This window comes from Tachyglossus aculeatus, unplaced genomic scaffold (assembly GCF_015852505.1).
Source record: "Tachyglossus aculeatus isolate mTacAcu1 unplaced genomic scaffold, mTacAcu1.pri scaffold_100_arrow_ctg1, whole genome shotgun sequence".
NCBI lineage: Eukaryota > Metazoa > Chordata > Mammalia > Monotremata > Tachyglossidae > Tachyglossus > Tachyglossus aculeatus.
This window is the reverse complement of record NW_024044841.1, coordinates 145,487-159,972: the sequence shown is the minus strand read 5'-3', so window position 1 is coordinate 159,972 and position 14,486 is coordinate 145,487. Positions and strand designations below refer to the sequence as shown.

At 41.2% G+C, this 14,486-nt stretch overlaps 1 protein-coding gene across 1 annotated transcript; it reads right to left on the bottom strand.

The window, feature by feature from the left end:
• Nucleotides 1-806: 806 nt before the first annotated feature.
• On the bottom strand, nt 807-12,200 carry LOC119922180 (olfactory receptor 1020-like). Its single transcript, XM_038742160.1, has 4 exons — nt 12,147-12,200; nt 4,007-4,053; nt 1,605-1,671; nt 807-1,523 (listed from the first exon to the last, which is right to left on the bottom strand). Exons 1-4 carry the CDS (start codon nt 12,198-12,200, stop codon nt 807-809), a joined length of 885 nt encoding a protein of 294 aa, XP_038598088.1.
• Nucleotides 12,201-14,486: the final 2,286 nt, after the last annotated feature.

Genomic DNA, 14,486 nt, shown 5'->3' with positions numbered 1-14,486 from the left:
AGATACCTAAGTGGCTATTTTCTTGGGTGCTAATATAGGGCAACAGCGAGAAGGGGAGACAGAATAACTGTTTTAAACCATAGTGAAGCACAACCTCAAAGGAGTTACTGTGACACTGGACTGTAGGGAGATGCCAGTGGTAGCCAACCCAGGATGGTGTGTAAATCCTTAAAAATTTCATCTTTGAACCCACAGGACAACTAAGTAACATTTCACCAGGTGGCATCTCTCAACAGCACATCCTTCTAAATACATCAGGAGGTAGATAAGTGAAGAGAGAGAAAAAATACTCTAGTTTCCCTCAACCTTTTGCTTTTTAGGTGAACTTCTGAGTAGAACTATATTGCCAAGAACTAGTAACATATCCCCCTGTTGATAAATGGTTAGTGAAATAGGTTTCATTAAGGACACTCAGAGATTTAGGTTCTGCTAAAAATAGTTTTAAAATCACACTAGGTATGTCATATACAGACTCAGGCAATAGGGATTTTTTTCTCTTCCCTCAAGAAGGGAGGCATAGTCCCTCAGAAAGAGAGAGAAAGAAAGAGAGTGAGAGGGAGAGATAGTGAGAGAGAGTGAGAGAGAGACAGAGAGAGAGAGCATAAGAGAGGTATAGAGGGAGGAAGAAACTGATCATACAATTTTAACCATCATGCATTTTGGAGGAGTAAGATATCATTCCCAAGACATAAATTATCTCTGGGTTAATAGAAAAAGTGTCAATATCTATGACACATTCTAAGAGGAAAAGGGATTTATTCTGAGTACCACTTTTAATCATCAAAAAACAGAGAAAGCACCTTTGTCTACATTACTTTCCTAAAGACACTCTTCAATTCTTTGTTTCTCAAGCTGCTGATCAGAGAATTCAGCATGGGGATAAACACATTATAAAACACTGAGACCAATCCATTCTGATTTAGAGAAAAGTTTGAATGTGGTTGGAGATACATGATGATCAGGGTCTCATAGAAAATAAAAACAGCAGTCAGGTGGGAAGTACAAGTGGAGAAAGCTTTCCATTTCCCCTCTCTAGAGTGGGTCCTCAGGACGGCAGCAAGAATGTAAATATAAGAGATCAGGATAGTCCAGAGTGTGCTCAAGATATTAAAGGTAACACAGATAAACATCACTAGGAAATTGATGCTCGTATCTGAACAAGAGGATTGTAACAGTAGTGAAATTTCACAGAGGAAATGATTGATCACATTGGATTGACAGAATGACAACCTAAATGTAAGATATGTATGAATAAGAGAATTTGCAAAGCCACCAAAGTAAGTAATTGATGGCAGGATAACACAGACTCTGGGGGATACAATGACTGTATAAAGCAGAGGGTGGCAGATGGCCACATATCGATCATATGTCATCACTACTAGAAGGAATATCTCAGTTGTTCCAAATGCACCAAAGAAATAAGCTTGGGACACACACCCAATGAAAGAAATGGCTTCGGTTTCTGACAAGAAGGTCATTAGCATCCTGGGAGTGACGCATGATGAGTAACAGAAATCGGCAAAAGATCAATTGAGGAAAAAGTACATGGGGGTGTAAAGTTGGGGCTCAATCTTGATCAGCAGCATCATCCCAAGGTTGCCAACCAGAGTGACAAAATAGGCCATGAGAACAAACAGAAAGAGGGCCACCTGAAGATCCACTCGGTCAGTCCTGAAAGGATAAACTCATTCCACATGGTGAGATTTCCTTCTGCCATGGAAATGGAAGGAACAATGCAATATTAGTTGGGTACTTGCTAAGTGAGTGTGCATGAGAAGAGCCGAGTCTTGATACAATAGATTCTTAATCCAGTTGCTCTCCAGGGATTCACATCTTATGGCACATTTAAGCTCCAAACAAAAATTGAGAATGAGTGGATTTCTCTCCCATTTTCATGCTTATTTTTAAGGAAGTGCTTTTCTCCCACTGTTCTCCATGCCTAATTCCCAGGTGTGTACTCTGTACCAGAGATTAATACAGTGTTTTAAAAAGAGTAAGCACTTAATAAATGCTATTACTGCTCTCGTTACTACTACTATTACTACTACCACTACTACTTCTACAACTAGTAGTACAAGTAAGTCTTAATGTATAGGGGGAGAGAAATATTTAAAAAGTGTTATAATGTCTTCTAATTCTTCTTTTGTACTCTGTCATCCTCCTCTGCCCATAGGAAGTTCTCAATACTGCTACTTAATGAAGTAATAAATTTCACTTCTGAGATGCTGATGGCCTTGGTCAGGGAGCTGAATTTGGACACTATGTCCTTACTCTTCTTTGGGCAAAAACCCTCTGCCTATGTCCAGGCCAGACTGAACCTGCTCTTCAAAATCTGTAGGAAAACTGAGCCCTATATTTAGGATTTAATGTTAGATTTAGACCCTAGCCCTAACCCTAAACGTGGTTCAGTACTCCAGATGCTAAGTAATCACTGTTTACATAAGGACAGAATTATTTCAATCAATCAATCAATCAATCATATTTATTTAGCGCTTACTATGTGCAGAGCATTGTACTAAGCGCTTGGGAAGTACAAATTGGCAACATATAGAGACAGTCCCTACCCAAAATTGGGCTCACAGTCTAAAAGGGGGAGACAGAGAACAAAACCAAACATACTAACAAAATAAAATAAATAGAATAGATATGTACAAGTAAAATAAATAAATAAATAAATAGAGTAATAAATAATTACAAACATATATACATATATACAGGTGCTGTGGGGAAGGGAAGGAGGTAAGATGGGGGGAATGGAGAGGGGGGCGAGGGGGAGAGGAAGGAAGGGGCTCAGTCTGGGAAGGCCTCCTGGAGGAGGAGAGCTCTCAGCAGGGCCTTGAAGGGAGGAAGAGAGCTAGCTTGGCGGATGGGCAGAGGGAGGGCATTCCAGGCCCGGGGGATGACGTGGGCCGGGGGTCGATGGCGGGACAGGCGAGAACGAGGTACGGAGAGGAGATTAGTGGTGGAGGAGTGGAGGGTGCAGGCTGGGCTGTAGAAGGAGAGAAGGGAGGTTGCATTTCCTGAATGCAACTATGGTGAGATGAGAAGAGTTACACACAATCCCCTACTGGTCTAGAAAGAGGTAATATTTCCCTCTAAGCCCGTGATTGAAAAACTAAGGCCAGTCAGGGACATTACATTGGAGGTTTCTTATTCCTGGTGCTGAGGATAAAATAAAAGGTAATACCTATTATTAGCAAGGCTGGTTGTTAAAACGGAGGAGGTGGAATTAACAGACTGAGAGGAAACAGGAAAAGGAACTGGGATTCTCCTTGCTTAGGAAACTACATTTTCCAGAAAGCAAAAAAGTTCTGCCATCCCAGAAATCCTGGGGTGGAGACCTTTAAATGTTAATAGAAGAAGCCATTTGCTCTTTTTACTCCTGCCACTGGACTGGGGACCTGGCTACTTCCACTGGGTCTTGGGGAAGACTATGTGCTGGGAGTAAACATCTTCAGAAACCTGTTGATCAGAATTCTCTTATTTGTTTGTCAAAGGAATTTATAAAAACGAGAGGCACTTGAGTATTTGGACCATTGTACCTGGAATTTTGTTTTTCTTTAGCTTTTCCCCCATTATTCCCTTCTTTCACTTCAAAATCAATAATAATAATAATAATAGCCATAATAGTAATAATAATACAACAATAATAATGACAGTTTTTGTTAAGCTCTGACTAGGTGCCAAGTACTGCACTAACTGTTGGGGTAGAAACAAGGTATTTACATCAAACACAACCCCAGCCCAAATCAGGGTTTAAAGTCTAAGTATGAGGGAGAACAGATATCTAATCCCAATTTTACAGATGAGGAAACTGAATCACCCCCCTGGGCTGCTTTCATTCTCACTATTTTGGCAGTTAAACACATTTCTCACGGGATTTCTTCGCAATAAATGTGGTAGGTCACTTAATCCTTTGACTTCTCCCTGTGGATAGTGACCATATTTGACCCCGTGACCCATGGCATCCTTTTAATATTATTTGTAAAGACTTGATAAGTTATACCTTTTCACATTCATGGATAAACAGGACTTCTTGGTTGGATGCCGATACTTAAACCAGTAAAAGAAAGGATGATAATCCAAGAAAATCTTAAATCAAAACCTTTTTAATCTAATTGTGGCATCTCCTGACATTTTACACCCACCATAGCATATGATATATGTGAATCTATATTTATATCAGTGAATCTACATCTGCTTAAGCATATTCAGTCCCTTTTAGTATACTAAAGGGACTAAGCATATTTAGTCCCTTCAATGAATACATTCAATTCCCTAGTTGGCCAGTCTCATCCCTCTCTGGGGATTTGTTCATTCATCTGAGGGAGGTAAAAACCTCCTATAGCAAGATTAGTACACTGATTTCTCTAGAGAGGGGAAAAGCAATTTGGTAAACTTTGCTCATGTGAAGCCTGAGACTTCCTTCACGTTTTCCATTTTTCCAGCATACATGACTGAAGAAAAATAGATCAGAGATGTAAATTCTGTATTTTTGAAGTCAACTGTCCCATTGTTGCGTAGGGACTATCTCTATATGTTGTCAACTTGTACTTCCCAAGTGCTTAGTACAGTGCTCTCCACACAGTAAGCGCTCAATAAATATGATTGAATGAATGAATGAATGAACTGTCCTTTTTCCTTACTCACTGTTTTTTCACGTCGTTTTGATTTAACAGGAAAGAACAACAACTTGATGCCTTTAATCCTCTCTCTTGCCACTCATCCCTTACATACAACATCCCTCTGGCCTAGAAAACCCTCTTCTGGCACAACAGTGATACTACCCCTGTCAGAATCTCCAAAGTCCTCTTACAATCATATATCGTCCAAGAACGTAGTAATAATAATAATAATAATGGTATTTGTTGAGCATTTACTGTGGGCCAGGCACTGTACTAAGTGCTGGGGTGGATGCAAGCAAACTGGGTTGGACACAGTCCCTGTCCCACTGAGGGCTCACAGTCTCAATCCCCATTTTACAGATGAGTTTACTGAAGCACAGAGAAATAAGTGACTTGCCCAAAGTCACACAGCAGACAAGTGACAGAGCTGGGATTAGAACTCATGACCTTCTGACTCCCATTCCCTTGCTCTAACCACTACACCATGCTGCTTCTAAACTCCTCTAGACTGTAATCTCCTTTGGGCAAAGAACATATATACCAACTCTCCCCAGCACTTACTCTGCAAATGGTAAGTGCTCAAATAATACAACTGATTGATTGATTGATTTAATCTTCCCTGACTAGTCTCTCATTTCCCCACCATATTCACCTTCTCTTCTGCATCATCTATGCACTTGGGTCTGTACCCTTTAGGCACTTCTGATACTCACCTCATTGCCATCTTAACAGCACTTAGAAGCATTGTGGCTCAGTGGAAAGAGCAAGGGCTTTGAAGTCAGCGGTCATGGGTTCAAATCCCAGCTCTGCCAACTGTCAGCTGTGTGACTTCGGGCAAGTCACTTAACTTCTCTGGGCCTCAGTTACCTTATCTGTAAAATGGGGATTAAGACTGTGAGCCCCCCGTGGGACAACCTGATCACCTTGTAACCTCCCCAGCGCTTAGAACAGTGCTTTGCACATAGTAAGTGCTTAATAAATGCCATTATTATTATTACTATTATTATATCCTTGTTCCCTGATGTTTTCCCCATCTGTAATTGATTTAATGTCTACCGCTCCTATTAGATTGTAAGAGCCTTGTGGGCAGGTTTCATTCTACCAATTCCAATTGTATTGTACTATCCCAAGTGCTTAGTATACTGCACTGCACACAGAAAGCAAAGGACAAATTCAGTTGATTGACTGACTGATTGAGTTAGTTATGTTGTGTATAGAATGGGTCTGTACCCCTTAGGCACTCCTGATACTCACCTCATCACCATCTTCACAGCACTTATGTGCATATCCTTATACCCTGATGCTTTCCCCATCTGTAATTGATTTTAATTACAGGGGGGGGGGCATGAATCTAGATACCCCACAGTGGGGTATCACCCCCAAATAATACAAGGGTTCCTCTATTGAAGGCCCCTTCATAGTTCTCATTCCCCAGTTTCAGGAACTTGTCTGGGCACAGTCCATGGGGCAATTATCCCCAACTTTGATTTCTGGGGGTTTCCACTGAGAGTTAAGAAGTGTGTAGAAGCAGCATGGCCTAGTGGCAAAAGCATGGGTTTGGGAGTCAGAGGACATGGGTTCTAATCCCAGCTCTGCCACTTGTCAGCTGTGTGACCTTGGGCAAATTGCCTAACTTCTCTGTGTCTCAGTTACCTCATTGGTAAAAAGGGGATTAAGACTCTGAGTTCCATGTGGGACAGGGACTGTGTCCAACTTGATTACCTTATATCTACCCCAGTGTTTAGAACAGTGCTTGGACATAGCAAGTGCTTACCAAATACCATAGTTACTGTTATTATTAAAGGTCATTTTACAAGTCAAGTATGAGTGGGTCTCTTTAGTTGCATTTGGGTAGACTGATTAAAGGCTCTAATAAACCTTTCTTGATTAATTCCCTAGCACCTTATGCCATATAAACTATGATCTTAATTACACCAATTTTTAGGACTCTACATTACACATTCAATTACTTTGATTACTCTTGTAAATATATTTATTTTTTTCACCCCTATCAGAGTACAATTTCCTTGTGGGAAGAGAATATGCCACTTTTAAACTCTGAACTTTCCAATCACTTATCACTGCACCAAATGGGCACTTGATAAACATTAATGTTACCTCTACTGTAAAATGAGGATCCAATATTTGTTCCCCTTTCCTCTTAGGCTGTGAGACCCATGTGGGACAAGGGCTGTGTCTGACTCGATTGCATTGTACCTTCCCCAGTACTTGGCACAATATTTGGAACATAGTACTCAACAAACATTAATTATTATTATTAGTAGTAGTAGTACTAGTACTTAGCTCTCACAAGACTGTAAACTCCATCAGAACAGGAATTGTATTGACCCACTGTATTGTTCTCTTCCAAGCACTTAGTAATAGTAATGATAATATTTTGCCATGAGTTTTCTATGTGCCAAGCACTGCACTAAGCACTGGGATATATACATGAAAATCAGGTTGGACACAGTACTTGTCTCCCAATGACCTACACGCAATAAGTGCTCAGTAAATACAATTGATTGATTTCTAACTACTCTTTTTCCATGGATTTCTCTGAATATAGGATGGTCCCTATTTTTTGTTTTTATTTTATCCCTAGTTCAGGGTTAAAGAGTTCAGTTCAGTTCATCTAGACTGTAAACTCGTTATGGGCAGCGAACATGTCTGATAATTCTGTTGTTCTGTAGTTTAGTGTTCTGCACATGGCAAGTGCTCAGTAAATTCCATTGCTGGATGAATTGATTGACTTAAACAATACCAATCTCCAAAAGCCTAAAATTCAAGTCTAATAATCTCGTATCCATGGGTGAGTGAGCTTGCAATAAACCAGGAGAAAAGGTATAAGAACTGGAGAGTTTAAATAAACCTCTGGGGATTCTGTTTAATAACATGGAAAAAAATCTATCAGAATCTTCTTCATTTGCAAAATGATCACTAAACTGTACCAGCCCTGGTGATAATGAGGTGCTAAGTGTTAAGATTTGGAAAGAAGACTCAAATTCAAAAGGACAGGTTACCTATAGTAGATTCAGGGGAGAATAATGAGGGAAGCATTTCTGCTTAACTCTGCCCTAAGGGGACAGCAATGTTCGAGCATGACCTCTTGCAAGAAAAACTACTTCTTGCTCAGTGAAAAGAGAACGGGCTTGGGAGTCAGAGGTCATGGATTCTTACCACGACTCTGCCACATGTCTGCTGTGTGACCTTGGGGAAGTCACAACTTCTCTGTGCCTCAGTTACCTCATCTGTAAAATGGGGATTAAGACTGTGAGCCCCACGTGGGACAACCTGATTTCCTTGTAATCCCCCAACACTTAGAACAGTGTTTCACACATAGTAAGCGCTTAACAAATGCCATTATTATTACCATTATTATTATTATTATTATTATTATTACAAACTTTAAATGCATATGAGGTGGAAGGGATCATTATTATTCTTATTACTGTTATTGTTTGCTAATAATAATAAAACTGCGATATAATTGTTAGGAATTTACCCTGTGCCAATACTGTGCTAAGTCCTGCAGTGGTTACATGATAGGATAGGATAATCACAGATTTTCCATCATATTTCTCTTACCAGGCACACTAGTGTACTTGGTCAAAAAAAATTAAAGTCAGTAAAATCATCCTTTATTCCAAGAGAGAGAGAGAGAGAGAGAGAGAGAGAGAGAGAGAGAGAGAGAGAGAGAGAGAATGTGTGTGCGTGTGTGTGTGTGTGTGTGCATGTGCATGTGCATGTGTGTTTGGGAGTGTGTGTTTTTGCTCTCAGTAGAGTGTTTTGCAGATAGTAAGCACTCAATAAATACCATGATTGATTGATTGTGTTCACGTGCATGTATATACATATACCAACCTTTCATGATTCAGGTCTCTTCCCTTTGATTTCCATGCTAAGAAAACATGGAGCAATTTTCTTGAAAGCTGAGGGACTTCTCATTCCCAGACCTAGCTCTAATTGTTCATAATCAGGAACATGTTTAGTGTAAAATCAAAACTTGACAAATCACTAGAGATTCAAACCCCAATTGTCCCTAAACCATGTATAAATGCAGAGCCAAAATAATAATAATGGTATTTGTTAAATGCTTTTATTTGTTAAATAATAATGTGCTAAATTCAAGCTCTCATCCTATCCCGTCTGGATTACTGTATCAGCCTCCTCTCCAATCTCCCATCCTCTTGTCTCTCCCCTCTTCAATCTGTATTTCACGTCGCTGCCCGGATTGTCTTTGTCCAGAAACGCTCTGGGCATGTTACTCTCCTCCTCAAAAATCTCCAGTGGCTACCGATCAACCTACGCATCAGGCAGAAACTCCTCACCCTCGGCTTCAAGGCTCTCCATCACCTTGCCCCCTCCTACCTCACCTTCCTTCTCTCCTTCTACAGCCCAGCCCACACCCTCCGCTCCTCCACCGCTAATCTCCTCACCATGCCTCGTTCTCACTTGTCCCGCCGTGGACCCCCGGCCCATGTCATCCCCCTGGCCTGGAATGCCCTCCCTCTGCCCATCTGCTAAGCTAGCTGTCTTCCTCCCTTCAAGGCCCTTCTGAGAGCTCACCTCCTCCAAGTGGCCTTCCCAGACTGAGCCACCTCCTTTCTCCCCCCTCCTCCCCGTCTCCATCCCCCCACCTTACTTCCTTCCCTTCCCCACAGCACCTGTATATATGCATATATGTTTGTGTTTATTACTCTATTTATTTATTTATTTATTTATTTAACTTATACATATCAATTCTATTTATTTTATTTTGTTAATATGTTTTGTTTTGTTTTTTTCTCTGTCTCCCCCTTCTAGACTGTGAGCCCATTGTTGGGTAGGGACCGTCTCTATATGTTGCCAACTTGTACTTCCCAAGTGCTTAGTACAGTGCTCTGCACACAGTAAGTGCTCAATAAATATGATTGATTGATTGATTGATTGTTCTAAATGCTGGGGTAGTTACAAAGTAATCAGGTTGGCCCACTTGGAGATCACAGTCTTAATCCCCATTTTACAAATGAGGTAACGGAGGTACAGAGAAGTGAAGTTACTTGCCCAAAGTCACACAGCTCACAAGTGGAGAACCCAGGATTAGAACCCACGACCTCTGACTCCCAAGCCCAAACTATTTCCACTAATCCACACTGCTTCTCTATACATAATGAAGCAAGAAGGAAATCTTGGTCAGTATCAGGCACTGTTCATTTGAGGCACATAAAACCTCAAATGAAGTTCATCTGGGTCTGAACTGCAGAAATATATCAAATTTATTTCACAATCCCTTGCAGGTGATCTTTCTAGCAGAATTAGGTAGGATCAGGTAGGAAAAAATGCATTTCTTTGAAACTAAATTACAAGATAAAGCAAATGCTTATTCTCCAAAGAGATGCATATTGTTATCGCTGAGTTAATAGCTTATAAAAGTTAATGAAACAAGTGAGTGGATTGTTGACATTAATAACAGTGTTTTAGTGCAGCAAGAATAGAGCTCTGTCAAATGTGAGTCTGATTTTATGTGAGGTCTAGTGATTACGGTTTAGTAGGAGACATTTAGTAGAAATGGGAGTGGTGAAATTAAAACGACACAGCCCTGTCTTGGCTTAGAAAATGCCTAGGTACATCTGAAAGGAGAACTTCTAGCAAACATATGGGGAACTATTTAAAAAAAGTTAGGAGATTGCCAGGGTTTCAAACACATGCATTATTATATCTAAAGTGAATGTTCTGAAATCTGGGACACTGGGCTGAAGGAACTTTGTTATTAATGTTATGGGAAGGAAATAATATTTAAATGTTAGCCAATTTGATTCAATTAACACAAAAATAAAGTATCCTGAGCTTTCCTGAATCCTCAGTCCTCATAAAACGTTGTCCATCTAGCTATAAAAGGAATAAAACTTATTTCCTTCTCTGAACGGTTAGCTTGGGAAATCAAATCACTGCCCACATTTCTTCTCTGCGAATGTCCTGGAAATATTTTCCCTCAATCCAAGGACCTGGGTGTACTTTTCTTTTTCTGATTTCCCCTTCCACTCTGACTTCCCTTTCTTCACTCTGACACCCTTTATCCACATCTGTCAGTGTCAAACATGTATGGGGGGTGGGAAGAAGAGGAAGAAAAATGTCCTAGTCAATTAATTTGCCTCATTTAAAGAGAAGGGGTGTTGATAATAATAACAATAATAATAATAATAATGGTATTTGTTAGGTGCTTACTATATGCAAAGCACTGTTCTAAGCGCTGGGGAGGTTACAAGGTGATCAGGTTGTCCCACGGGGGACTTACACTTTTAATCCCCATTTTACAGATGAGGTAATTTAGGCACAGAGAAGTTAAGTGACTTGCCCCAAATCACACAGCTGACAGTTGGCAGAGCCGGGATTTGAACCCATGACCTCTTACTCCAAAGCCCGTGCTCTTTCCACTGAACAACGCTGCTTCTCTAATTGATATTTAAATCTTCTCTGTTGATATTTAATTTAATCCATCAACTGTATTTACTGAGTGGTAACTGTTTGCAAAACATTGTACTAAACACTAGGGAGAGTATGGTATGTCACATTTGTTAGATATGTTCCCTGCTACAGTGAGTTTACAGTCTAGATGGGGAGACAGACATTCATATAAGTAAATAAACTACTGATGATAATAATAATAATAATAATAATGACAATAATGGTATTTGTTAAGTGCTTACTATGTGCCAGGCACTGTACTGAGTGCCGGGATAGTTACAAGCAAATAGACAATCCCTGTCCCACGTGGGTATCACAGTCTCAATACCCATTTTTCAGATGATGTAACTGAGGCACAAAGAAGTGAAGTGACTTGCCCAAGATCACACAGCAGACAAGTTGCAGAGCCACGATTAGAATCCATTACCTTCTGACTCCCAGGTGTCTAGCCACTATGCCATATTGCTTCTCATATGTACAAAAGTGCTGTGGTGCTAATGGATGGATGGATAATGTGTGCAAATACAAATGCAAGAGCTATAAGGAAGGTAGTGGGATAAATTGAAATGAGGGCTTAGCCGGGAAAGACCTCTTGGAGGAGATGTGCTTTTAATAAGGCTTTGAAGGTGGGTAAACATTTAAAAAGTGTTCCAATTATGGAGATGCAGTCAAACTTCAGACTTGCCCTGGATTTCCTCCCTTTTCTCCTCCTACAAGATTTCCCATTCTTATTATGCATTTAATCTGTGTCCCTCTCCACCCTTTCTGAAAAGAAAGAAAAACAACATTTTTTTAGCATGGCAAAAATGCACAAATGTGCATTTAATTTTCACTGTGAGAAAAATAGGATTATCTCCTTTCAGCAAGTTACCTAATCAGATGAGGGGGTCAGGAAAAGTTCCCTTTTTATTTTGGCATTTAGGGGGACTCTGTTTCTCTGGGGGACAGGTGGAGCAGTGGGGAAGCAAAAACAGAAACCACACCTAGGAATTCGAGAAAACTATCTTTACTCGACTGAGACCAGCAGTTAAAATCTGGAACCATCTCTGGAGCTTCCTATCTTTTTAAGAATACCTCTTCTTCATCTCTGGAACAGAAGACTTCACTTGCTAGGGTGACAGTCACCATCTCGGCTCCACTTCTATACCCCTCCCATCTTCAAGAGGTTGAGCAGGATAACCATGGCTGGCTACTCTAGACGAATAGCCATGGTGATGTGTGTTTCCAATTCCTCTATGAAGCTGCTGGTCTTGATCTGGGGATTCCAGGATCTGAGCATTCTGGGGCAAGTGCACTTACCTATTAACATGAGTGGTATTTTTTTAAAATCAATCAATCAATCAGTGGTACTTTGAATGCTTACAGTGTGCAGAGCATAATACCGAGCACTTGGGAGAATACCTTAGAGTTGGTATGTCTGTAATAATAGTAATGATATTTGTTAAGCACTTACTATGTACCAAGCACTATTCTAAGCACTGGTAGATACAAGGTAATAAGGTTGTCCCACTTGGGGCTCACAGTCTTAATCCCCATTTTACATATGAGCTAACTGAGGCACAGAAAAGTTAAATGACTTGCCCAAGCTCACACAGCAGACAAGTGGCGGAGCCAGGATTAGAACCCATGTACTCTGACTCCCAAGGCCATACTCTTGCCACTGGGACATACTGCATATTTGGTAAGTTCTTACTATGTCGCAGGCAATCTTCTAAGTGCTGAGGTAGATGTAACTTAAACAGGTGAGATTTAATATTTAATCCGTTGTCCCCTAACTGATGACTGATCTGATCTCTTATTCTGTCAGGTATCACTTGGAGAAGTCTCATAAATGGCTAAAGGGAATGGTATTGTGATAAGACAATTTGTTCTCTTGGGGCTGACAGATAACCCTGGCTTGCGAATGACCTTTTTTGTGCTGTTTCCTTTTATTTATTTGGTAACTGTGGTATGAAATCTCTGGATGATCGTGTTAATTGAGGTGAGTTGCCAGCTTCATTCCCCTCCAGTATTTTTTCCTCGATCACCTGGCTTTCTTAGATTTCTGCTCTTCATCATTTTTGCCTACCAAGATGCTGGTGAACTTCATATCTGAGAGGAGAATCATCTCTGATGCAGGGTGTATCCTCCAATATTCCTGTTTCAACGTGTTCATAACCACAGAGTGTCACCTGCTGGCTATGATGGCTTACAACCGATATTTAGCTATTTGCTACCTACTTAACTATACAGGCATTATGACCCTAAAGGCCTTTATATGTCCGGTGACTGAATTCTACTTAATGGACTTTTTGAACTCACTTACGCATACGAGTGATTTACTGAGTTTGTCTTTCTATGGACCTAATGTCATTAATCATTATTTCTGTGACATCCCATTATTGTTCAAACTCTCCTGTTCCAACGCCTACAACAATAAGGTCTTGCTCTTGACTTTCTCTGGGGCCATTACAGTAATCGTCTTTCTGAGAGTAATCAGCTCCTATGTGTATATTTTCTCGACCATCCTAAAGCAAAAAGCCTTCCGCACCTGTGTCTCCCACCTGACCGTGATCACCGTTTTCAATGGAACAATGCTATTTGCATATTTTCATCCAACTTTCACCTATCCGTTGGCTCAGGCCAAATTACTGTCTGTGCTTTTTACTCTCTTGTTCTTGCCTTGTCTTTTGCCGTTGAATCATTTCTGACACATAGCAGCACCACAGACACATCTCTCCCAGAACGCCTTGCTCTCCATCCGAAATCGTTCTGGTAGTGTATCCATAGAGTTTTCTTGGTAATGGAAGTGGTTTAACATTGTCTCCTTCTGCAAAGTAAACTTAAGTGTCTGACCTCGACTCTCTCCCATGCCGCTCCTGCCCAGCATGGGTGAGTTTTGACTTGTAGCAGGTTGCCTACCTCTCACTAGTCACTTGCCAAGCTCGGAATGGAATGGGTATGCCACTGCTTGATTCTCCCTCCCATAGCTGATGCTGGTAGAGTACGAGAAATGCTCCAGGTGTGACCCTGGGAGGGGGACTCACTTGTTAACGATCCTGAATCTCTTGATTTACAGCCTAAGGAACAAGAAGGTCCAGGAGGGTTTGAGAAGGATGGTGCAGAGGAAAATATATTTTCAATGAATGGGAAGGTGAAAAGTTAGTGATTCTAGTGGAGGAGGGGGGCCTCTCGACGCCCCTGCTCCCAGAAGGCTACTATCCTCCGGACTCCGCCATAGGGGCCCGGGATCCCTGATCCTGAGGCCCGTCTGCCATTACAGAGTGGGGCCCCTGCTCCAGGAAGGACCTCTCACCTCCGGACGCTGCCACGAGGGGCGGGGACTCTCCCTCCCTCCACGAACAGCCTCTTATTGGGCTGCCATTATTCGTGGCCGGGCTCCTGGCCGTCCTCCTCTCGAACATCTGCATCCCC

Excerpts from the sequence above, each read along its gene's own strand:
- LOC119922180 (XM_038742160.1), bottom strand. The coding sequence starts at position 12,200 with ATGGTGACTGTCACCCTAGCAAGTGAAGTCTTCTGTTCCAGAGATGAA. Across the intron at positions 4,054-12,146 it reads GTTCCAGAGATGAAGAAGAG|TATCGGCATCCAACCAAGAA; the intron begins GTATTCTTAAAA and ends TACTGGTTTAAG. Across the intron at positions 1,672-4,006 it reads TTATCCATGAATGTGAAAAG|GACTGACCGAGTGGATCTTC; the intron begins GTATAACTTATC and ends TTATCCTTTCAG.